Genomic DNA, 23,160 nt, shown 5'->3' on the forward strand with positions numbered 1-23,160 from the left:
CGTCCTGCAGCCGGATTTCTAGGGTTTGTTTGGTTTAGTTTTTACGTTCCCTTGTTTTCTTTCTTTTTATTCCACAGATGCAGGAAATCATCTGGTGTTTTTCTTTCTCCTGACTTACTGCACTTAGCAGAGCCCCCTCCAGCTCCACTCATATTGTCATGAATGGGAAGAGTTTGTCTTTTTTAACAGCATTGTCGTATTCTGTTGCATATAAATACACCTTCTCAACCCACTCATCTGTCCCGGGCTCTGAGGTTGTTGTGCAGCTGGCTGATGTCATAGTGTTGCAGCAAACACAGAGGGGCATGTATCCCTTCGAATTACTGTGTTTTCCTCTTTCTGTTAGGCATCTGGGAGTGGGGCTGCTGGGACGCAAGGTAGATTTATATTTAATCTTTTTTTTTTAAAGATTTATTTATTCATGCATACAAGAACTGGGGTACAGGCCAGAGGTGCAGGGGTGAGAGGACTCACCAGAGACAGAGCGGGGAGCAGAACAGGCGGATCCATTGAAATCCACTGCTGAGGGGAGCAGCCGGGAGACAGGAGAGGTCTGCTGCGCCATGTGGGTTGCTCCCTGGCCAGGGATGGAACTTATACTGCAGTGACTGCAGACAGCTTCATAGATTGCGTCTTACTCCCTTGCGCCACCAGGGAAGCCCAGATTTATATTTAATCTTTTGAGAAACCTCCACGCTGGTTTCCACGGCGCTGGACCAGTGTGCATTCCCACCGACTGTGTACGGGCCTCGAAGGCCCTGATCAGAATGCAGGTGTCCGGGCCCGAGTCTGCCTTTACAGATGTGAGTCCACTGATAATAAATTTATGAAATGTAGGGAGTGTGGGAATCAAGCGGATGGAACTTTACATGCTCCCGAGTCTTTGCTCAGTATCACTGCACAGCTTCTGAGCATGCGGCTTGTCAAGTGGAAATGAAGACGGGCAAGACACAGCTCGCCCGCGTGCGTCGTTCGTCGCGTGGCTGGTTCTCCGCGGAGCCGGGACCAGGCGGGAGTGTTCTCTCCGTCGTGTCGAGGGGGAACCCGCCCGGGACGGTGGAGGAACTAGTTTAAGGTCATGCAGCTAAGACGGAGCAGAGCTGGGGCTTCACCCTGGTTTTCTCCGTCATCTTCCCCTCACACTTGTCATTAGAAAAAATGCAAAGAGCCCGCGGGCCGCGCCAGTCTCAGTGGCTCTCGGGGCCTGGCAGGGACCGCTTCACCCGTCCACTCTCAGCACCGCTGTCCAGCCCCCGCTCCCGCTGCTCCCTCCGGCCGGTCCAGTCAGCACTGACCAGTCCACGGGGCCCCTGGGAGGTCCTTGGTCACCATGTCCCTGTCCCTGAAGTGCTGCTTCTTGTCCATCTGGAGAGTATTTTCACCCTGCATCCCAAGCATCGTCTCACCTCCTTACGGCCCCCCGGGGCACCCAAGCACTTTCCCTCTGCGCCCACGGCTGCTCTGTGCCTTGTAGGAACATCCCCCAAGTCCGCTCCCTGTTCATCACGTGACTGGTGGCGGGGCCTGGGCAGCTCTCGCCCCCGCGTCTCCTTTGTCACTGTGGGGTGGCGTCCCCAAGTGCCTCTGTCTGGCGCGGGGCTCCAGTGGGGGCCAACAGCGTGGTCCTGGAGAGCAGAGGCCGGGGTCCTAGACAGGACAGGCTACCCAGTGGCCGCTGCCTGCGCTGCTTCCCCAGGACCCCGAAGGGCCAGAGTCTCGCCTGTCCAGCAGGTCGCCAGGTGGTGTGTTGTGTGTGTGTGGACCAAAGGGAGAGACGGGGCATAGCGGCCATTCTAGGAGAAAAGCTGAAAAAATTCTGCCGGTGAGAACACCCTCCGGGCAGAGAAAACATGCAGACATGTTTCTCCTCTGCCCGCCTTTCCTTTCCTGTTGTGGCGCTGGTCTGTCAGCGAAGTGGGTCTGCAGACTGAGAGCAGCAGCTCCCGGGAGGGATAATTGTCCTTCAGTCCCCAGCCTCGGGCTTGGGGCTTCTGACCACAGGCAGGGGCTCCTGGCGCGTCAGATATGTCGCGCGGGCACAGCAGAGATGCCACAGGTGTGGATTTGGGGAGCCAGTGGGGAACACAGGACTCAGCCTGTCATGAGAGCCTCTGACTTGCCTTTGTTTTGTTTTTCCCTTTTACCTTTTCTCCACGTACAGCGGGCTGTGCTGTGAGGATGTCCAGGCGTTTGGTTTCTGTCCATTGCTAACTTAGTTGATTTGGTGGTGAGAGTCACAACACCTGCCTGTGCCCGTGGCACACACCTGAGGCCCGGCCGAGTGCCCAAGCCAACCTTCTCTGCCCTTTCTCTTAGGCAGATAGAGTGCTGCGAGACAGCAGACGAGTTCTACGGCACCATGGGGCGCCTCACGCAGGAGATGCTGGAGAACGACCTTCTGGAAAGCCAGGAGCTCATGCAGGTGAGTGGGCGACAGCCCCGCCTCGCTCGGGGACCCAGGTAGTGTTTCTGGAGAAAGCTTGCATCACTCACAGATCATCTATGACTCAGTTTCATGCAGAATAATATCCTGGCATTCAATGGCTCTAAAAATTGTCCAAAATCTTTGAAAAACAAGCGCTGCGTGTGAGTAACACCGATGAGGTCTTTGTTCCAGGAGTAACGGAGCTCTGCAAAAGTCCGAGTTAGCCCGTCCCTCCTGTGGGCAGCTGCCCCATGTGCCCCCTGCGTGCTCACTCGCTGGGGTAACCAGCCGCAGTTGCATTGGTTTGAGGACTCAGTTTTTGTTCATCCATATTTTGTTTTCCTCGAAGCAGATACTGGAGGGTTCTCTCTACAGCCACGCATGGGCAATGCCGGCTTCTTCACGCAAACTGATAAAACTTTCACGTCTTTCCAGGAGCATAAAAGCTGTTTAAGGCCACATTTCAGACTCGGCATTTTGCTTTGCTTTTCAGACGGTGTATTCTATGGCTCCATTCCCTTTCCCACAGTTGGCGGAGTTGAGGGAAAAATACACCTACAACATTACACCGTTCCCAGCCGCGGTTAGACCCGCCTCGGGTTCTGGGTAAGGTCTTTCATTCCTCGTCGTTGTCTCCGTGGAAGGTTTAATACCTTCATTTGCTACTGGAACTTGCTACGTATTTAGTCCCAGAAATATATTCAGAATTCAGTTGCCCCGTGAACAACATGGGTTTGAATTGTGCTGCTCCACTTACACACAGGCTTCCTCTCCCCGTGGGTTCCTCATCCACAAATCCAGCCGCCTGCCGTGTTGGCTGGTTGACTCCGTGGAGGGCAGCTCGTGTATACAGAGGGCTGACTCTAAGTTACTTGCAGACTTTTGACTGCGAAAGAGGGTTATGCCCCCAACCCCTACATTGTTCAAGGGTCACTGTAGTTTGGTACTTAAAATCTGAATGTCTCTTTATCAAGAATTTTGATTTACATTCAAGAGAGTGTTCAAAGGCTTATTTTACCAATAAATTTGGCACAAAACTGAAGGGTATTTAGCAATCCCACAACTCATGTAAAAAATAATAAAGTAGCAGGGCCTCTCTGGTGGCGCAGCGGTTGAGCGCTGGGTTGCGAAGCTGCCCGCAACCTCTGCAGCGCCAGTTCGATCCCCGGCTGCTCCCCGGCCGCCAGGCGAGGGTCCCACATGGCGCGCAGACCTCTCCTGCCGCCCGCTGCTCCCCTCAGCAGTGTCCTTCGGTCCTTCTGCCTGCTCTGCTCCCTGCTCTGGCTCTGGTGAATTCTCTCACCCTCCTGCGCTTCTGACTGTGCCCAGTGCTTGTATAAACAAACAAATAAATAAATAAATAAATAAATAAAACATGCCTCTATTTAAAAAAAAAAAAAACTAGATTGAGATTGTGTTTGTTCCTTTATTTATTTATTTATTTATTTTGCCAGTCGGATTGACAGATTCAAAAGTTTGCTGCACCTTCTGTTGATCAGGCGATGGGAAAACATACTACTGCGTGGCTTGTGCGAGCCTGGTGACGGCAGGTTTTGTGACCGGCCGCGTGGTAGTATTTGCCGAAGTTATAACGCCTGTGTCCTCGGCCTGGGAGTTCTCGCTGACAGAGGCATTTGTACACTTACAAAACACAATGTGTCTAGGTTACTGCGTCGTCGTTTACGATAGTGTGACACTGGAGACCACTGAGCGTGTGCCAGCCATGACCTCCTTGCTCAGCCTGGACTTCCCACGTCCACGGCAGCGCGGCTGTGAGGAAAGGGTGCGGAAGCTCTGTGTATGAGTGTGGAAAGATTTCTTAGGTGAATGAAAGCAAGGCCGGAAGTACGCTGAAATAGAAAGTACGCTGAAATTTGTGCAGCAAGAGAAAAGTAAGACTGTAGTCGTGTCTGCTTAGACATCTATTAAGTTGTTGCAGAATGCAGAAGAAATTAGTAACGGTGGCCCCTTGTGGGAGTTAAGGGGGGACAGAAGTGGGCAAAAGTTGGACAGGGACAGAATGGAGGCTTTAAAATGTATGCTAAGAATTACAGGTGTGTGTAATTACACACCCACACACACTTCTCATCGGTGTCCGTAGCCGCGGGACGTATTCTGTGGTAAAACGCCACTGTGTTCTGTGACTATTTCCTTTTCTTCCCGTCTGCCCCCAGGCGGCAGGGCAGGGGCAGAGACAGCGATGAAGACAATGACGCGGATGACGAGGACGCCGTTGCCGATGCAGTGGGGTGTCTTGGGCCCCTCAGTGGCCTCCTGGCCCCCGAGCTGCAGAAGGCCCAAAAGCAAATGAAAGGTAAAGAGGAGGCTGCCGTTCGGGTCACCGCACCTTGCTCCCCGTGCCAGTGACCCCGCTGCGCCCGCGGGTGTCTGTGGTTTCCTGGCCTGGTCACTGCACCTCGAGGTCCTTGTGGGCAGCATCGCCTGGGCACTGTCCTCTTTGCAGGCGCTCTCTGTCCGCTGTCGTGCGCGTAACAGATCCCCGTTGCTTTCTGGTGACTTGCTGCCCCCTCGTCTGGGTCACCTGGGGGTGCCCGTTTGCTTAGCGCGGAGCCTGGCGTGTAGTAGATGCCGTTGCAGCCTGTTTGATTTTAATTAGATTTATTCTCAATTGGCTTCTCTTCCATAGAAATGCCCTCTAAATCTAAACTATGACGGTGGCCTCTACTTGAGGTTGAGCGACAAGGAGCTCATTCTCTCGTAGGCGTTCTCTGGATTCCTCTGTTCAGCCTGTGGTTCTAGTTACTAGAGATGAGAACCTCCACGAGCCAGCGTGACTACAGGCTTCTCTTTGGGACGAGTCACAGTGCATCTCCTCTGCTCTGTGCTTCTCCAGGGCCCACGTTCAGACCGTCTTTAAGCCTTTAAGACCTGACTTCTAGAAATTTCAGTATTCTTGAAATTCACCTCTGAATGTCCAGCACTTTGCTGTTTCCCCCTTAAACTGTGCTGCTCTGAGTTGAGCGCCCTGCTGTGTTCTTCTTGCTGCGGGTAGACTCCCCTGGCCTGGACGCCATGACGTCATGGTGCTGTGAAGCAGTTTGTGCTCTTCATGTCATGGGTGGCAGCTCTTTCTTTAGGGTGTTTATCCCACACCTGCTAGTCCAGAGAGCATTTTCCTCAGCGAAAGAACATAGAACAGCCGGAAGAAACGCAATCGAGGTCAGGCACCTTTGCGCTCCCCAGGTCCTCTGGGCCTCTGCACCTCTGTGCCAGATGGCAGTCAAGGGCTGGTCCTCATTTGTGTTCTTCTTGCTTAAAAGTCTTCCTTTTTTTTTTAAAAAAAAAAAAAGTAGTTTTGAGTGTTTTCCCTAAGTCTTGGCTTGTTTTGAGTTTTAACCTGCTGAACGGTTGACTTCACATTGCATCGTGTTTGTCCTTCATACAGACTTTCTCCTCACAGCTCTTTACATAGCTTTTAGATTTGAATCTTACCAGAGTCCTGTAGATTTCCCAATGCCCCCCCACTTTAGTGCCTGAATTCTAGCTTTGAAGTCCAGGTCTATGTCCTGTTTTGTTTGTTTTTTTAGCCTGGAAATTGGTACAATGACTTTAGACTTTCTGGATTTATGTTTTCTAGGGAATTTTAGAAAACAGCAGTAATTTTCCTCTGGAAACAGTCTTAGGTTTACACAGTGCACAAAGGGGTGATGCAACCAAATAATGCACCCACACAGCCCATTAAAGAACACAGTTAGACTATGAGAAAATGCAGAAATATTTTCAGGACAAACTCTCATGTGTGTTTTTTGTGGCTTAACATCTCCTGGGGGCTCAGCTGCTCTGCCAGCCTATTGTGTGGTCAGTTCCGGGGTCCCGCTCCCCTCCAGTGTCTCCCTGTCTCCCCCTGAGCACAGAGCCCCAGGAAGAGCAGACCCTGCGGGCTGGCAACATCGGGGAGCTGAGCCCGGGGGCCATCACCTCCTGCCGCAGCGAGCACCACGCGGCCCTCAGCAGCATGATGCTGGAGCGCATGACCACCGACATCGGCGCGCTGCAGCGGCAGTACTCGCGGATTAAGAAGAAGCAGCAGCAGCAAGTTCACCAGGTGTACATCCGGGCAGGTAGGCGGCTCGGCTGGAGTCGGTGTCGGCTCCATCAGCCTTGAAAGGGAGAACAGACGTTCCTGGGACAGCCTTGGAATCTCTGCTGGCTGCAGCTCCGCATTCACCAGCACACTGGCGTGAGATAGCGGCGTTCTTAGCTGTTCATTTTTAATTTTATTTTATCAGGCTTTAAGGAAGAAAATGACCAGAGATTCCTTCTAGGCCCCAAGGACGCCAGACTGGACGGTACTAAATGAGTCCTCACTGTGTGCCCTCTAGGGAGGCTTCTAAGTGATCCAAATACTGCCATGCTGAGCAATCCTTGGACTTGAGAAATCTGTAGTGTTGCCTCCTAAATTTTAAGCATTTGAACATAGAATTCAGCCATCTGGGCACTAGTGAATCAAGCTGTGCACTGGTCATTTAATAAAACAGGTGGTGTGGTCAGACAAAAAGGAAGAAGCCCCTGCTGTGCCTCCCTGATGCCAGGGCGTCCTGGGGGCTGCTGACCCAGGCAAGTGTAATGCAGCCGGGTGCTCTTTTCCAAGGATTGTCAAGCTCACTTCTTTATAAATTCCCCAAATCAGCAAACAATCTGCTTTACTGTTTAATTTATGGTGATCTGGAAATCGGTTTGTCTTGTTCTAAGTGAAATCCAATGAAAGTGATGCCTGTCCAGAATTAAGCAACTTTGACGTGTTCCCAAAAGAGGTTTGTGGGATGTGACGGGCCTGACACGGGAACTGAACTTGCCCTCCACTTGCCCCGGAGGAGCAGGCAGTGCTTGGGTTCCTCTTTTATCCTGAGTCGCTCAGAAAACGGCACACAGAGACTGGCGCGGAGAGCGCTTTCGTGTTCAGTGTGGGCTCACGCGCCTCGGGCTCTGTCCTTAGCACAGTTGGGAGGGGGGTGCGGGGAGACGCTCAGGCCCTTCTGGAGGGCGAGCGGACGCGGCTCGGGAGGGCTGCGCGCGTCAGGCCCCGCGAGGTCCCCGCTCCGCTGCCGGCCCCGCTGCCGGGCGCGCCTTCGGCGGCGCCGAGTGTCCCCTGGCCTGGCCCGCCCGAGGGTCACGGCTGTGGGCCAGCGAGGCCCTGCCTGGTCTGTGACGCTCCCCGGGAACTGGGCGGGGCCGCGTGGAGACGCCGTGACCGCTGCCCCCGCCGGGTCCTCGCGGGGAGGCGGCCGCCCGGCGCTGGCCGCGGCCCGGGGTGGGGGGCGCGGGCGGGATGGGGGCTCCGCGGCGCGCGCGTAACCCCCCCCCCCTCCTTGCAGACCAGGGCCCGGCGACCAGCCTGCTGCCGTCGCAGGTGAACAGCGCTCCGGTCGTCAACCACCTGCTCCTGGGCAAGAGGACCAAGGCGCCCGGCAGGGCCAGGGCGGCCCTCGCGCCCCCCGCGCCCCCCGCGCCCGGCGAGGACCTGCGCGCGAGGCTCAACTCGCCGTGGCGCGCGCACCTGCGCGTGCACAGGAGGGCGGCGGCGCGCGCGCGGGGCCCGGGCTGCGGGGACACCGAGGGGCTCATCGCCGAGCCGGGCGGGCCGGGCGGGCCGGGGCCGGGGCCGGGGCCGGGGCCGGGGCCGGGCCCGGGGCGCGCGGACGGCGGCGCCGACGTGTCCGCGGCGCGGGCGCGGCTGGAGCGCCTGGACCTGAGCCCGGGGGACGCCCCGGGGGACGCGGGGCCCGGCCCGCGCCCGCCCCCCGAGCCCCCCGGCGAGAGCTTGGCCGGCGGCGCCCCGCGGACGCCCGCGTTCAGCCCGTTCCCCAGCGTGAAGCCGCTGCGCAAGTCGGCGGCCGCGCGGAGCCTCGGGCTGTACGGGCCCAGCGAGCGGACGCCCAGCGTGCGCTTCCCGCGCCTGAGCCGCGGCCTCGGCCAGCCCGGCGGGGCCGGCAAGAAGCGGTGACCGCCCTGCCCGGGGGCGCCCTGCCCGGGGGACATCCTGCCCGGGGACGCCCCAGCCCTGGGGACGCCCTGCCCGGGGACGCCCTGCCCGGGGGGACATCCTGCCCCGGGGACGCCCTGCCCGGGGGACGCCCTGCCCGGGGGACGCCCTGCCCGGGGGACCCCTGCCCGGGGGACATCCTGCCCGGGACGCCCCAGCCCTGGGGACGCCCTGCCCGGGGGACGCCCTGCCCGGGGACATCCTGCCCGGGGACGCCCTGCCCCGGGGACGCCCCAGCCCTGGGGACGCCCTGCCCGGGGACACCCTGCCCGGGGGACGCCCTGCCCGGGGGGACGCCCTGCCCTGGGGACGCCCTGCCCCGGGGACGCCCTGCCCGGGGGGGACGCCCTGCCCTGGGGACGCCCTGCCCTGGGGACGCCCTGCCCGGGGGCGCCCTGCCCGGGGGGACGCCCTGCCCTGGGGACGCCCTGCCCGGGGACACCCTGCCCTGGGGACGCCCTGCCCGGGGGACGCCCTGCCCGGGGGACGCCCTGCCCGGGGGACGCCCTGCCCGGGGGACGCCCTGCCCTGGGGACGCCCTGCCCGGGGGCGCCCTGCCCGGGGGACGCCCTGCCCTGGGGACGCCCTGCCCCGGGGACGCCCCAGCCCTGGGGACGCCCTGCCCGGGGACACCCTGCCCTGGGGACGCCCTGCCCGGGGGACGCCCTGCCCGGGGACACCCTGCCCTGGGGACGCCCTGCCCGGGGGCGCCCTGCCCGGGGACACCCTGCCCGGGGGACGCCCTGCCCGGGGGGACGCCCTGCCCTGGGGACGCCCTGCCCCGGGGACGCCCTGCCCGGGGGGGACGCCCTGCCCTGGGGACGCCCTGCCCTGGGGACGCCCTGCCCGGGGGCGCCCTGCCCGGGGGACGCCCTGCCCTGGGGACGCCCTGCCCCGGGGACGCCCCAGCCCTGGGGACGCCCTGCCCGGGGACACCCTGCCCTGGGGACGCCCTGCCCTGGGGACGCCCTGCCCGGGGGACGCCCTGCCCGGGGGACGCCCTGCCCGGGGGACACCCTGCCCTGGGGACGCCCTGCCGGGGGCGCCCTGCCCGGGGACACCCTGCCCGGGGGGACGCCCTGCCCGGGGGCGCCCTGCCCGGGGGACCCACCTGCCCGGTGAACTTGGACGGATCCAGACGCGCCTCAGTCCTGAAACTGGGGCGGGAAGTTGCGCGGGGAGCGGAGCGGGCCCCGCCGGCCCTCGGAGCTGGGGTTCGCGGGGCAAATAAATGTGGCTTTTAATGTGACGTTTTCCAGATTCCCACCGCGGCTCCTTCGGAGATGGCCCCGCGTCGCCTCGCCCCGCCTCGGTCCGGGGCCCCGGGCTCCCCTCTCGCGCGGGGCGGCAGGATCTTTCGGGGCTCCCTCAGCCGGTCTGAGTTGTCTGTTCCCGCGGGCGGCGCGGCGGGGGCGCCTGGGGTCTCTGCTCCCCCCGCCCCCCCCCGCCGTGAAGGAAATGAAGGAAACTTCCATCTGCGCAGCCCTGGCGGGGCACAGCGGACGCGGCCAGTGCGCGGCCAGCAGCCCCTGCGGGGGGCCTGCCTCGAGCGCTCCCGGCTCCCCCTCCTCCGGCGGGCGCTGCCCCCCCGGAGCTCCCCGCGCCCTGCCCGCGGGGGGTGCCCCCCCAGACGCAGCCGGGCTCCGCGGGCAGCTCCGCCACTGGGAGTCCAGCGGCCCCGGACCAGAGCGGCTCCCCTGAGCCCCGCCTTGCTCGGACTCCGCCGGCCTGCAGCGGCCCGCTCCCCGCTCCCCGCTCCCCCGCGGCCAGGGCGGCCCCGTCTGTCCACGGTGCGGACCGGACTCCGGCCCGCAGAGGTGAGCGCGAGGCAGAGGCCCCGGAGCGATGACCCGGCCCGGCCCTGGAGCTTAGGCTGCCCGCGGGCCCACGCGCCCCAGGCCGGGGCTGGAAAGCCGCTGCTGCGCGCGCCTTTCCAGGGGCAGCAGGTCCTGGACGGGCACTTCACAAAACCGGCGCTGACCTCCTTCCCCGCGAAGGCCGCTCATTTTAAAAAGGCTTCCTAAGCTGCCCCTCGGTGGACGCGGGCTCCGGCCTCCCGCCTTCGCCCGCCGTCGCGCGCGGAAGATTCGGCCCCTGTCTTTCTGGGAAGGCCGAGGCCACCCTCCCGGCCGGCTGCCCCTCCCGGCCACTAACCCTCCCGGCCGGCTGACCCTCCCAGCCGGCTGTCCCTCTCAGCCGGCTGCCCCTCCCGGCCACTAACCCTCCCGGCCGGCTGACCCTCTCAGCCACTAACCCTCCCGGCCGGCTGTCCCTCTCAGCCGGCTGCCCCTCCCGGCCACTAACCCTCCCGGCCGGCTGACCCTCTCAGCCGGCTGCCCCTCCCAGCCACTGCCCCTCCCGGCCACTGACCCTCCCGGCCGGCTGACCCTCCCAGCCGGCTGCCCCTCCCGGCCACTAACCCTCCCGGCCGGCTGCCCCTCTCAGCCGGCTGCCCCTCCCGGCCACTGCCCCTCCCGGCCACTGCCCCTCCCGGCCGGCTGTCCCTCCCGCCGCTGTTGATTAGCGCCAAGCAGCTGCTCGCCCCGGCGCCCAAGCCGCCATCCAGGGAAGGCTTTCCCCGCGAGAGGCCCTGGTTTTCGCGGCGGGATGGTGGCCCGAGATTTTTTGAACAGAAAACACGAGACTGACAGATAAAGCAAGAAAAGCCATTTTATCCCTTTGTGGTGTTTTTACCCCCGAGGAACCGAAGCTGGAAACTGAGCCGGGCTTTGGTCTTGAACTCTGAGCCGCCCGGAGTCAGCAGGTGGCGTCGTGCGCAGCAGCCGCGCCCGCAGCCGGTGCTGCAAGGGGGTGTGGGGGTCAGGCTGGCTTTGCCGTCCACCCCAGGACAAGACCAGGCTCTCCCCGCAGGTGCGCAAACGACACCATTTCTTCCAGCTGTTGAGCTTGACAGGTGAGGATGACTCCGCCTCGTCTTCTCCCCAGCCACGCGGGTCAGGATGGCCGTGTCCTCCCCCCGGGCCTGATCTGCCCCTTGGCAGCCCAGGCCCAGGCTGTGGGGGAGGCGCTGCTGCCCTTTGGGGCTGCCCACCGCCTGCCTTCCTCCTGCCGCTGGTTTTCCTGAGACGGGTGGACGAGGTGGCCCAGGGGTGGGCTGAGTATTTATTGAATGAGTAACTGAGCGGTTGATGGTCATTTCAGGTGACCACGACCACGGGAGATTTAAAGCCGACAGATTCCCATTAAAACTGCTGGTGATGCAGGTGCTGCCCCAGGCAAGCGCAGCGTGAGCCGGGCCTGTGCGGCCTCATCTGCTGTAGAAAGTTGAGGAATTGGCACCGCCGCCGCCACGCAGCAGGCAGAGGCCGCTGTGGCCTTCCCGCTGCCCCCGGACACTGCCCGGCCCAGAAGTCCTGGGAGGGGGGACCCTTCAGTCCTCCATGTGCGGCTCCCGCCCGCCCTTAGGCTGCGGTCGGCTCCGCCCGAGACCTGTGCCCCTCCGTCTGCTGAGAAGAGGGGGTAACCGTGGCGAGTCCGCCCTGGTGGGACCGTGAGGGGTGCTCTGTCCCTCCCCTCATCCCTTGTTATCCCCGGAAGCTGCGCTGATGTCCGAGATGTGCATAAAGGTCCCGCTGCGGCTGTGCCGTGTCTCTCTGGGCTCTGTCCCCACAGCCTCTCCCTTGTCCTTTCTCCAACCAGGGGGCGCCCCCCCTTCAGTCTAATTACTGGGTCACTGGATAGCCTGTGCCCTGCTGAGAACCTGGCGGACTAGCCTGTCCTCAATGACTAAGCAGAAAGCTGGGCGTGGCCGTGTGTGCACGTGTGTGTGCACGTGTGTGTGCGCGCATGAAGTTAACCTGTGGTCCTGCCATTTTCCTTTTTTTAATAAGACAGGACTATCGGGAATGCAACTGAGTCCCCTGGTCTATGGATTCTAAACGCTAGAGAGCGGGGGTCAGCGCTCAGCTGCCCCCCCACAACCTCCATCACTCTCCAGCCTCCTTCTCTGCTGCCCCAGCATCACCTGAGACAGCAATTAAAATGTAGTGTTTTTCTTTTTTTTTTTTTAAAGATTTATTTATGCTACAAGAGCTGGGGTGCAGGCCAGAGGTGTGGGGTGAGAGGACTCCCCAGAGACAGAGTGGGGAGCAGAACAGGGGGATCCACTGAAACCCACTGCTGAGGGGAGCAGCGGGGAGACAGGAGGGGTCTGCTGCGCCCTGTGGGTAGCTCCCTGGCCGGGATGGAACTCGCGCTGCAGAGGCTGCGGGCAGCTTCATAGTGCTGCATCTTAACTTCTTGCGCCACCAGGGAGGCCCCAGTCTAAAATGTAGTATTTTTCTAATGAGAAAAGTGACTCCTTTTAAGGATCAGGAAACTGGACACAGGGAGCCATCAGTACTCCGATGGGGCTTTTCCAGCATTTTCTCGTGTGGGTCTGTGCACACGGCACCATCCGGGGCCGGCCGTCTCCCGGGCAGCCCCCCAGTCTGCATCACTCGGGCTTGTGGCCGTGGTCAGCCTGGAGCGAGCGGCCGGCACCGCAGCACCTTGTGTCTGTCTGCAGCAGCGAGAGCCGGAGGCGGTGCCGCAGGGCTGGAAGCCCGAGCATTTTTCAGGCGGACCCCTGAGCCTCTGGCCTGAGAGGCTGAGCTCACCCACGTGGTGAGTGTGCAGTTGTTCTTCCCCATCCCCAGGGAGTCGCAGTTTCTCGTCGCCCCCCAGGGCCCCGTGACAGCAGCGCAGAGAGGTGCGCCCAGACCTGGCGCCTGACGCTGCAGGGAGCAGCAGCAGGTGTTTGTTCCGCACCTGGCAGGTTGCTCTTGTCAGGTCAACGCAAGAGCTTTCCTTTGTGCTTGCGAAGAGCTTGAAGTCAACAAGTGGGAGTTTTATGGAATGACCCTCCTTGCACCCCTTGATAAGGGAGCAGTGCTTTAGACTGGGCATCTTGAGCTTGAGAAAATAACCAAGTTCCATCAGAGAACATTAGCCATTTTACCGTTGAAAGTGGTCACGTAAACGTTCTACGTGCAGGTGTTCTCGGAGGCGGGGATTGGGACTTACCTGGCTTGACTGGGGAGGCCGCTCTGAGCCCACCACCTGTCCAGATGGATTTCACGCCACAGCCACCTGGGCGAGCTGCTGGTCAGCCGCCGTGTTCCAATCCATCTGCATTAAACTTGGAAAAGCCCCACTTCCTGGAGACGTGGCTCGGGAACTGGAACGTGGCCCGCTCAGGTCGCACGTCCTCTGCAGCGGAGCCGCCGGCATGGTGATTTGGCCAGCGTGGGCCCTGGCCACTGTGGCCTGGGCCTTTCCAAAGGCAGCTGGCCCCTGTGTCTGGAGCGCGAGATTGGGACAGCATGAGGCCAGGCCTGGACTCCCTGGGGGAGGTCCCCTGGGGCAGCCCATACAAGCAGCAGACTGTGCGACGGAGGAGGCTGCTGCACACGGAGCCCGGTGGGGCGTGCAGGGGCTCACGGCTGTACCAGATGTACTGCCAGAGTTTCGGAAAGTGAGCATCTGAGAGTAGGGAAGACGTCTGGGGGAGGCACGGCGCGTCCACCGTTGGCAGAGCAACGGCGCAGGAGTGCTGAGCCTGAGATGGTCACCTGGCAGCCACGGGCAGCGGGGGCCAGTCTCCAGGGTACAGCCCAGGGCGGGAGGCCGGGACGGGAGGGGGGCTCTTTCGAAAAGGGGGGTCTGTGCTTGGTCACTGTGCCGGGCCACCTGTGCCGGGCCGCCTGTGCGTCGTCAGGGGGCCTGAAGAAGCGGATGGCCAGGGCTGGGCCAGTCCCCACTGTCCCCTGCAGAGGCTGAGTCCACTTGTCTCCTGGAGCCCCGGTCCGGGAAGAGACACCTCCTGCAAAGCCAGCTCCCCCCACCCCCCGTGCCCTCCTGACTGCACCCCAGAGGCCCCGATGGCCTTTTTGGTCACGTTTTCCTTGGGAGAACAGGTTGGAACGAGGACTCTGAGCCGCAGAGGGTGGCAGGGAGGTCCAGGGAGGAAGCGCGGGTCCCGCCGCGGGGCTGGGCAGGGGGCACTGCGGGGAGGGGCGGAGAGAGAAGGTGCCCAGGGGGGTGAGGTGTGACTTAAACAGGAGCTCGGAAGGAGTCAGCGCGGGAGAAACACCGGGCAAAGGAAGGCCCCGCGTCTCCATGAAACCCGCGATGAAGGCGTGTGCTGGGAGGTCCAGCCACTGAAAGGCGAACAGGAAGCCACTGGGTAAGAGATGAGAAGCAACTAAGGGGAAAACCCACAAAAAGCAGCCAAGGGGCCGGTCCCCCGGGTCTCAGGGTAGGTGGAGACGGTCCCCGCCCCACTGCAGCCCTGCGGAGCTGTGTTGGGAGCCGGACGCCCCCTCGGGAGGGCCCGTGCACCGAGCGCCTCTGGGTCTGGGGCGGGGCAGGCCTGGTGTGGGTCCTGCTGACGTGGGGCTCCGGCGGGTGGGGGGGGCAGGGGGAGGGTCTTGCTGTTGCCACCCCCATTGGCCCCCGCGTACATTTTTTGGGGGTGAGTGAACTCACCAGAGACAGTGGGGAGCAGAACAGGCAGACTGACTGAAACCCACTGCTGAGGGGAGCAGCGGGGAGACAGGAGGGGTCTGCTGCGCCCTGTGGGTCGCTCCCTGGCTGGCCGGGGACGGAACTCGCGCTGCAGAGTCCCTGGACAGCTCAACAGCGCTGGGACTAACCCGAGTCCCCAGGGAGGCCCAGGGCATTATTTCTTGAAGTGATTTAAAAAAGAATCCACCTTCCTTGAGCTGGGGTCCCTCTCCGGCCCCGCCATCCTGCACTGGGGCGAGGGGCACAGAGCCCCTGGATGGGCAGACCAACAGGTGAGGGCGCCTCGCACGCCTCTTCCCTGACACCCCTGGCCCTTCCCAGGATGCGCATCTCCCGTGGCTGAGGTGAGGCCGGGAGGTGGGGGCCGCGTGGCCTGCAGGCCCAGGGGCTGGTGAGGACCAGGCTCAGGGGGGCAAAGGCGCCGGGAAGGAGAAGCCGGGTCCCTGCGGCTCTTAGGACGGCCCTAGCCGGTCAGGAGACGCGGGACAAGCCCCAAGAGGCCAGGAGGGCGCGTCGCTGGGGGACAGCCGCTGGGGCTGTTGCCCTTGGGCACATCTCTGGCCTTCACCCGTGCAAACCCCCCTCCGTCCCCGTTTCCAGGCCACAAGGCCCCCAGCCTGGCCCCAGCGCAATGACCCACCCGTGTTCTGGTGCTGGGCTGCGTGTGCTGGCGTGGGCACCTGCGTCCATCCCCTGCCCCTCCACGCCCTCAGGACACCCCTGACTTTCCAACGACTCCTGAGAGTGCGTTTATTCATCAGAACCCCCCAAAGTCTCAGTGACCTTCATGGGATGACTGCCTGGAAGCCGCGCAGCTCAGATCAGGGTCAGGGCCGCGACGGGTGCCCAGAACCATCCGGCTCTCGCACAAGAGGGGGGTGACGGCAGACACGACGTTCGGGGAGAAGCGCCAGGACCGCAGGCAGCGCTGACCCCGCAGCCGCCCCCCGGGGCTGTCTGCGCGGTCGGCCTGGACAGCCGGGAGCGCATTAACAGCCGAAACATGTTTACTCGGATCCTGGCGTGTGCGCTCGGCGTGGCGGTGCGGGGCTGGGGTGGGGGCCGTGGGGCCGGAGCCCACTCGCGGGCCAGCGTCGGGGCGACGGGGCCCACGCGCCCAAGCTCTGCGGGGAAAGCGCGTTGCGGTCACCACGCCCTCGGCGTCCGGGACAGAGCCCCCGCGGCCCCGCGGGACGGTCTCGCGCGCACAGCGGGCGGCCGCCTCGGAGAAAGCTCTCCACAGCCTTGTGTCCGCGGCCCCCCGGCGAGCTCCTGCTGTCCAGCGCCTACATCCTCTGCACACACGGGGTCTCCTTGCCGTGCAGCCTGCGGTGCTTGGTGAGGGCCGACTTGCAGGAGAAACGCTTCCCGCACTGCGCGCACGCGTAGGGCCTCTCCCCGGTGTGCGTCCTCCGGTGGACGACGAGCGACGTCTTCCAGTGGAACGCCCTGCTGCACTCCGGGCACGCGTAGGGCCTCTCCCCGGTGTGCGTCCTCTGGTGCTGAGCCAGCGCCGATTTCTGGTAGAAAATCTTCCTGCACTGCAGACACTCGTAGGGGTTCTCCCCCGTGTGAGTCCTCTGGTGCTTCCTGAAGGTTGACTTCCAGGAGAAGGTTTTCCCGCACTCTTGACACGCGTACGGCTTCTCTCCGCGGTGCTTTCTCTGGTGTGCGGCGAAGGCCGACTTGCAGTAGAAGGTCTTCCTGCACTCCTGACACGCGTAGAGGCTCTCCCCGGTGTGAGTTCTCTGGTGCACGGTGAGGGAAGACTTCCAGTAGAAGGTTTTCCTGCACTCTTGACACTCATAGGGCTTCTCTCCGGTGTGAGTGCGCCGGTGTTTAGCGAGGGCTGCTTTCCACAAGAATCCCTTCCCACACTCTTGACACTCGTAAGGTTTCTCTTCCGTGTGGATCCTCTGATGTTTCGTGAGGTCTGACTTGCAGGAGAAAGTCTTCCTGCACACTTCACATTCATAGGGTTTCTCACCTGTGTGTGTCCTCTGATGGATGATGAGGGACGCCTTCCGCAAGAAAGCTCTCCCGCACTCTTGGCATTCGTAAGGCCTCTCTCCTGTGTGTGTTCCCTGATGTTTCGTGAGGGCCGAGTTGCAGGAGAAGTATTTCCTGCAGAGTTTGCACACATAGGGCGTCTCTCCGCTATGCGTCCTCTGATGTGTGATGAGGGATGTCTTCCACAAGAAAGCCTTCCTGCACTCCTGACACTCGTAGGGTTTCTCTCCGGTGTGAGTGCGCTGGTGTTTGGTGAGGGATGACTTCCAGTAGAAAGCCTTCCTACACTCCTGACACGCATAGGGTTTCTCCGCTGTGCGAGACTGCTGGTGTGCAGTGAGGGCCGCAGTCCAGGAGAAAATTCTCACGCATTCTTTATTCTCAAAGGGTTTCTCCGAAGTGACGGTGTCCTGGTATCTTCTGAGTGTTGATTTCTCAGACGTTTTCCCATAATCAGAGGGTTTACCACCTGTTTGTGTTTCCTGACGGTCACTAAGAACAGAGACTTCATAGACAGGATTAGTACGTGTATTAGATTCAAAACTTTTTTCTTCTAAAGGAATTCTCTGGAGCTGAGTGAAGTGGAGTTCCTCGCTGAAATAATTCTCACTTTGATTATATTTCTGGTGTTCATCTTCAAAATCTTTATGAAGATTCAAAGATTTCTGATTCCCCAAAGCAGGACTCCCCCGCCCCTGACACGCACAGTGAATCTGCCCCATCCGAGTTCCATCCTGGACAGCGAGAGCTGCCTCACGGCAAACTTCCCGACACACGCCTGTACAAGGGCCGTCCCCGCGAAGGGCCGTCCCGCGGGGAACGGAGGCGGCCTCTTTGCTGACGGTGTCCCCTCGTGCGCTGAATCCTAAAGGCCGCCGGTGAGCCTGGCCCTGACGCAGCCCGGGATACTCCGCAGCCCTGACAGCTACCCGGGCCGGTTCAGGGCCCCCGGCTTCCTCCTCGGCGCCTGCCGCGCCAGGATCCCCGGGGGGACACGCGTTCTCACACGCATGCACACCCGCAGGCCTCCCTGAGCAGCCGCCCTTCGTCACAGTCGGGGTGCAATGATCAGCGGAGCTCAAGGGCGCACGTTCTCCTGAGGCAGCGGCCTCCCCCGCTGGGGTTCTGCTCTTGGAGACGCGCCACGGCCGCTGGCGCTCTTCCCGGGGGGTCTCCACCAGGCCGCCCACGGCGGGGACATCTGCAGGGGGGAAAAGACAGCCGTGTCCGTGGGCGACACCTGAGCCACGCCCGTGCGGGCCACGGCACAGGGGAGGGTCCGCCGCATAAGGACGATTTTGAAAAACCGGGTATCGAGTGGATGCCGCGTCTCCCTCCCGCATCACTCAGGGTAACCGACTTCAGGAGCAGGTTTTCGCGGGTCAGACACGCCGACAGCCAACAGCAAAAAACTCTCTTCGCCGTCGTCTCGCCGCTGAACGCGGGCGGGAGGCCCGGCCGGACCGTCACTGGGCTCCAGACGCAGAGTCCAGCTCAGGGCTCGGCCACGGCCGGGGCCGGGGGTGGCGACCCCTCGGGGCCAAGGGCACGAGGGCTCCCCCGACCGGCGTTCCCGTTCTTGAGGGAACTGCGGGGCCGCGGCCTCCACCCCGGGCTCCGGCCGTGCGTGTCCACCCCGCGTGGCACAGACGCGTCCACGCTGCGCAGCCCGCCCCGCACCCGGCTCCCACCCGGCGCCGCCCGGGGACGCGTGTTCTCTCGGGCGCCCTCGCTCTCCGGGCGGGCTCCGCGGGCTCTGCGCCGCAGCCCGTGTCTCTCCGGCGTGTCTGCCTCAGCAGAACGCGGGCTCCGCAAGGGGCAGGGCGCCCAGCTGAGAGCGACGCCGTCTACACCCGCCGCGAGCCCACCGCGCGGGGGAAGTGGAGGCGCCAGAGGACGCCCCGGCAGCGGCGCGGGCCTGGATCTGCCGCGTCCAGATCGGACGGCCCCGGGAAGGGGAGACGGGCCGCGAGGCCGGTTCGGGGCCGGAGCCTGACCGAGCCTGACCGAGCCTGACGCTCGCGGCCCGGGGGTGGCTGGTCTGGCCAGCGAGCGCCGCTCTCCCCCCAGGCCCCGCCCGCGCCCCCGACTGACCCGAGAGGCTCCGGCCCGGGGGTTCCGCCGCAGCCCACGGCTCCGCCGCCTGCTCCAGCCTGACGATCACCTCCGGCTTGTTCCCGCAGCGCCCTGCGGACGAGAGCAGCGGCCCGTCCCCAACCCGCCCTCCTCCGGGCCGGGAGAGGGACGGCGCCCGGGGCCCGGCAGGGAGGGGCGCGTGGCCGCGGGTGGGACGTGCGGACTCCCCGGCGCCCCAGCCCACGGCGCGGCCCGCAGAGGCGCGTCTCCCCGCGAGGCCAGGAGCCGCGGGCTGGGCGGGCCGGCCGCTCACCCAGGGACGCCAGGCTGCCGTAGGTCTCCAGCATCACGTCGCGGTACAGGGTCCTCTGCGCGGCGTCCAGGGCCCGCCACTCCTCCCCCGTGAAGGTCACGGCCACGTCCTCGAACGACACCATCCCCTGCAACGACACGTCCCACCCGGTTCGGGGACTCGGACCGGCGCCTCCGGCTCCTCCGGGCCACTGCCCTCGGCGGGGCGCGCCGACCCTCCCCGAGCGGGGGACAGGCTCCGCGGCGGCCGTGCGGGCGCGTCCGTGCCGAGCAGCAGCCTCGCGGGCCCTGGCGCTGCCGTCCCGGAGGCCCGGAGTCCGTGCGGAGTGAGGCTCCGCTCCCGGGGGCGGACACTCGGCTTCCGGACTTGGGCTGGCCACGGCCGGGGCGTCGGGACATGTCCCGTGGGCTGCGGACAGGAGAGAGAGCGCCGCTCTCTGCGCTGCGGGAGGGGTGGGGGCTTCACTGGAGACCCAGACGCTCCGCGTCCACGCAGACGCCGCCTTCCCGGGCCGGGCCACAGCAGCAGGAGGCGAGGTGTGAGGACGCCAGAGGCCTGCGGGAGCACCCTGCCCGGGGCGCCCGGGGGACGGAGCCCAGCCCCACGGGCCTGGGCATGACGCTCTTCTGTCCTGAGGAGGACGGGCCAGCGGGCGTCGCTGGCGGCCAGGGGTGTGGGTAAGACAGCAGCGGCGGTCGCCTCACACCGAGGGTGACAAAGGGGGGCGGTGAGGCAAAGCGGGGCCGTGGGAAAGCACCCCAGAGCAGAAAAGAGCCCGGGGGGCGCTTAGGAAGAGGGGCGAGTCCCCACACCCCACAGAACGGGAGCCTCCCCTCGGTGCCGGCCCCGGCCCGCTGCCGGCGTCTCCAGGAACCTGGCTCAGGCCTGCCGTGTGTCTCTGTCCTTGCGCCACCACAGCAAAAGCCTGAGACCACGTGCACCCCCTGGACAACCTGCATGTCAGCTTGGTGATGTCGTCCTTGAGCAAAACTATCCTGATTCTACTTTTCCATGTAACCTTATCGATGCTCTCAAGCCTCGTAAGGCACAATGCAAAGCAAGTTACAGAAAAATTACTAAAAGACTCACTAGAGATTTACTCAGTGTTGATCTTAGAGGTGCAGAAAGGACTCTGGGAGCAGAGCTGGCACAGAAGGAGATGGGGAGACATGAAAAGCCCTGGAGGGGCTGGTCCCAGATCGTGGATCTTCTGTCTCCAGCACACGACACCAGCCTGGAGAAGACAGAGAGACGGAATTCTACACCTTACACTGTGAGGAGGGGCAGGGAAGAACCCACGAGTCCATTCAATTTAGACTTACAATTTTTTTAATTAAAGATTTATTTATTTATGCATGCAAGAGCTGGCGTACAGGCCAGAGGTGCGAGGAGTGAGAGGATTCCCCGGAGACAGAGTGGGGAGCAGAACAGGCAGACGGACTGAAACCCACTGCTGAGGGGAGCAGCGGGGAGGCAGGAGAGGTCTGCTGCGCCCTGTGGGTCTCTCCCTGGCCAGCTGGGAATCAAACCCGCGCTGCAGAGGCTGTGGACAGCTTCACAGCGCTGCGCTCAACCGCCTGCACCACAGCGCTGCGCTCAACCGCCTGCACCACCGGGGAGGCCCTGGACTTATCTTTTAGTTCATGAAAACACCTATTTCCTCATCAACTGTTAATGCCAGGAATTATTAAATTATCAAAGATGCTAATTCACACACAACCTACTGGAGCTCAGTTGATAGGAAACGAGTCCCATATCTGGTGGCTCACTGTCCTGGTGAGGGGCCCCCGGCACACCTCTCCGGTGAACCCCCTTTGGCAACAGCCCGGGTTTTGCTCTGGACGGGGCTGGGACTGCGGGGCGGCAGGAGGACGCTGCTCGGGATGGCGCGCACACCCCCGCGGGCCCGCTCCCGGTCAGCCGTCCTGTGGGGACACGGGCCGGGGAACAGTCGCTGACGCGCAGCGAAAAGCAGGGGAAGTTCCCAAGCCACCCGGCCTCGCCTACGCCCCAGAGGCCCGGCCTCGCGTCGCGGGCCGCGGGCAGCGGAACGGCAGGGCCTGGAAGCGGGGCCGTTGCTTTTTCACAAACCAGGGCGGCCGGAGGACCCGCGCGCGAAGGTGCCCCGGAGCCTCCGCGCCCCCACGCCGCGCCGGGGACCGGCTGGCAGCCACCCGCCGCCGCGCCGCGAGGGCAGGGCGCGCCCCGAGTGCAGAGACCCCACCGGGCCCGCCGCCGCCCAGGGAGCCCCCCGCCTCCCCCGGGGCTCCCGGGCCCGCCGCGCCCCTCGGCCCGTCCCCGGCGCTCGCCCGCTGCACCCCACCCGGTGCTCGGCCTCCCGCCGCCGCCCTCGCCGTCCCCCGCGGGGCTCGCGGCCCGCCCCGCCGCCCCGCGCCGCCCCGCCCCCCCCCGCGGCCCCGATCGCTCCGGCTCTCACCCGCACCCGCCCGCCGGGCGCCGTCCACGTGGAGCGCGGCCTGCCCCAAACTTCCGGGACGCCGGGGGCGGGGCCGCGCCTGCGCAGAGGGACCCGGAAGCCCCTTCCCAGAGTCCCTTGCGGAGCCTCCGAGTGTCCATTTCCCACAGGCCTGGGCGCCCGGCCACGGGGCGGGCCGAGGGGCGGGGCCGGCCGAGGGGGCCGAGGGGGCGGGGCGGGCCGAGGGGCGGGGCGGGCCGAGGGGGGTCGGGGGCGGCCGGGGGCGGGCCGAGGGGGGCCGAGGGGCGGGGCGGGCCGAGGGGGGTCGGGGCCGGCCGAGGGGGGCCGAGGGGCGGGGCCGGCCGAGGGGGGCCGAGGGGCGGGGCGGGCCGAGGGGGGTCGGGGCCGGCCGAGCGGGGCCGAGGGGCGGGGCCGGCCGAGGGGGGGCCGAGGGGCGGGCCGAGGGGGGCCGAGGGGCGGGGCCCGCGCGCGCGTCGCAGTCCCCTGCGTGAGGCGCCGCCGCGGCGGGCGGGTGAGTCCGCGGGGGCGCGGGGGCGCGGGGCGCGGGGCGCGGCCGTGGGGGCGGCGCGGGCGGGCGCGCGGGGAGCTCGGGGGACGCGGCCCTGCGGCCGGCGCGGCGGCCGCGGTGTGGGGGGCCTGCGCCTCGCGGCCGCCGGGCACGCCCGCTGCGCACCCCCCCCGGCCCTGCGGGAGTCGGGGCTGCGGCGGGTCCCCGGCTCGGGGCTCCTCGGCCCGCGCCCCCGCCGCCCGCCCGCCGCGGGGCGGCCTCGCGGGCGGGAGCGGACGCGGCGGCGGTCCCGGCCCCTGGGGCGAGGGGTGCGGGGCGCTCAGCTGCGGGCCCGCGCGCCGGGGGGGGGGAAGCCGGGAAGCCGGGGTGCGCCCCGCGCGCCCCAACACCCAGACAAAGCCCGCGGAGCCGGCGTGCGAGTCTACCCGGGGCCCAGTCGGGGGCGCGCCTGCTCCCGGCCCTGCGGGACCCTCCCCGCCCCCCAACCCCCCGAACCCCCACCCCCCACGTTGCCCTTTTTCCCCCCCTCCCGCCCCCCATCAGTCCTGCCCTAAACCCGGCGTTTGCGATCGGTCTGGTGGGAGGGCACCCCCTTCCCGCACCCCTTCCCGCTCCCCTTCCCGCACCCGCTCCCTGCACGCCCTCCCGACGCGCCTCGTCTTCCTGTCCCCGACACCGCGAGCCGGAGCCCCAACTCCCGGGCCCCCTGCCCGAGGCTCTGGCCGCGCTGGACGCACCTCGCCGGGCCGCCTGGCCTCGGCCGCTCCCTGGGCATCCTCGCCCCGCCCCGCCCCGCCCCTCCGTCCGCCTGACTCCCGGGCGCTCCGGGGGGCGGGACCCACGGGCTCAGGACTGGGCA

The 23,160-nt window shown here is 64.5% G+C and overlaps 2 protein-coding genes across 3 annotated transcripts in view; one reads left to right on the plus strand and one right to left on the minus strand.

The window, feature by feature from the left end:
• Nucleotides 1–8,390, plus strand: part of TBC1D30 (TBC1 domain family member 30) — a 49,295-nt gene extending 40,905 nt beyond the window's left edge. Inside the window, 6 exon segments of the mRNA XM_037513329.1 lie at nucleotides 2,317–2,422; nucleotides 2,919–3,031; nucleotides 4,600–4,739; nucleotides 6,301–6,507; nucleotides 7,762–8,026; nucleotides 8,141–8,390. Coding sequence (XP_037369226.1) covers nucleotides 2,317–2,422; nucleotides 2,919–3,031; nucleotides 4,600–4,739; nucleotides 6,301–6,507; nucleotides 7,762–8,026; nucleotides 8,141–8,390 — 1,081 coding nt within the window.
• Nucleotides 8,391–16,105: 7,715 nt separating this feature from the next.
• LOC119248124 (zinc finger protein 883-like) lies at nucleotides 16,106–21,852 on the minus strand. 2 transcript variants are annotated; one of them, XM_054696748.1, is made up of 5 exons: nucleotides 21,794–21,852; nucleotides 20,446–20,590; nucleotides 19,357–19,483; nucleotides 19,062–19,154; nucleotides 16,106–18,168 (listed from the first exon to the last, which is right to left on the minus strand). In XM_054696748.1, the coding sequence occupies exons 3-5, from the start codon at nucleotides 19,478–19,480 to the stop codon at nucleotides 16,244–16,246; spliced, it is 2,142 nt and encodes a 713-aa protein (XP_054552723.1). In that variant the 5' UTR covers nucleotides 19,481–19,483; nucleotides 20,446–20,590; nucleotides 21,794–21,852; the 3' UTR covers nucleotides 16,106–16,243. The 2 variants fall into 2 exon arrangements, with proteins under 2 accessions (XP_054552723.1, XP_054552724.1); XM_054696749.1 differs by lacking the exon at nucleotides 21,794–21,852 and adding an exon at nucleotides 21,081–21,121 and having other exon boundaries at nucleotides 16,107–18,168.
• Nucleotides 21,853–23,160: the final 1,308 nt, after the last annotated feature.

The sequence above is a fragment of the Talpa occidentalis genome, unplaced genomic scaffold (genome assembly GCF_014898055.3).
Source record: "Talpa occidentalis isolate TD23 unplaced genomic scaffold, MPIMG_talOcc4v2.1 talOcc4.16, whole genome shotgun sequence".
Taxonomy (NCBI): domain Eukaryota; kingdom Metazoa; phylum Chordata; class Mammalia; order Eulipotyphla; family Talpidae; genus Talpa; species Talpa occidentalis.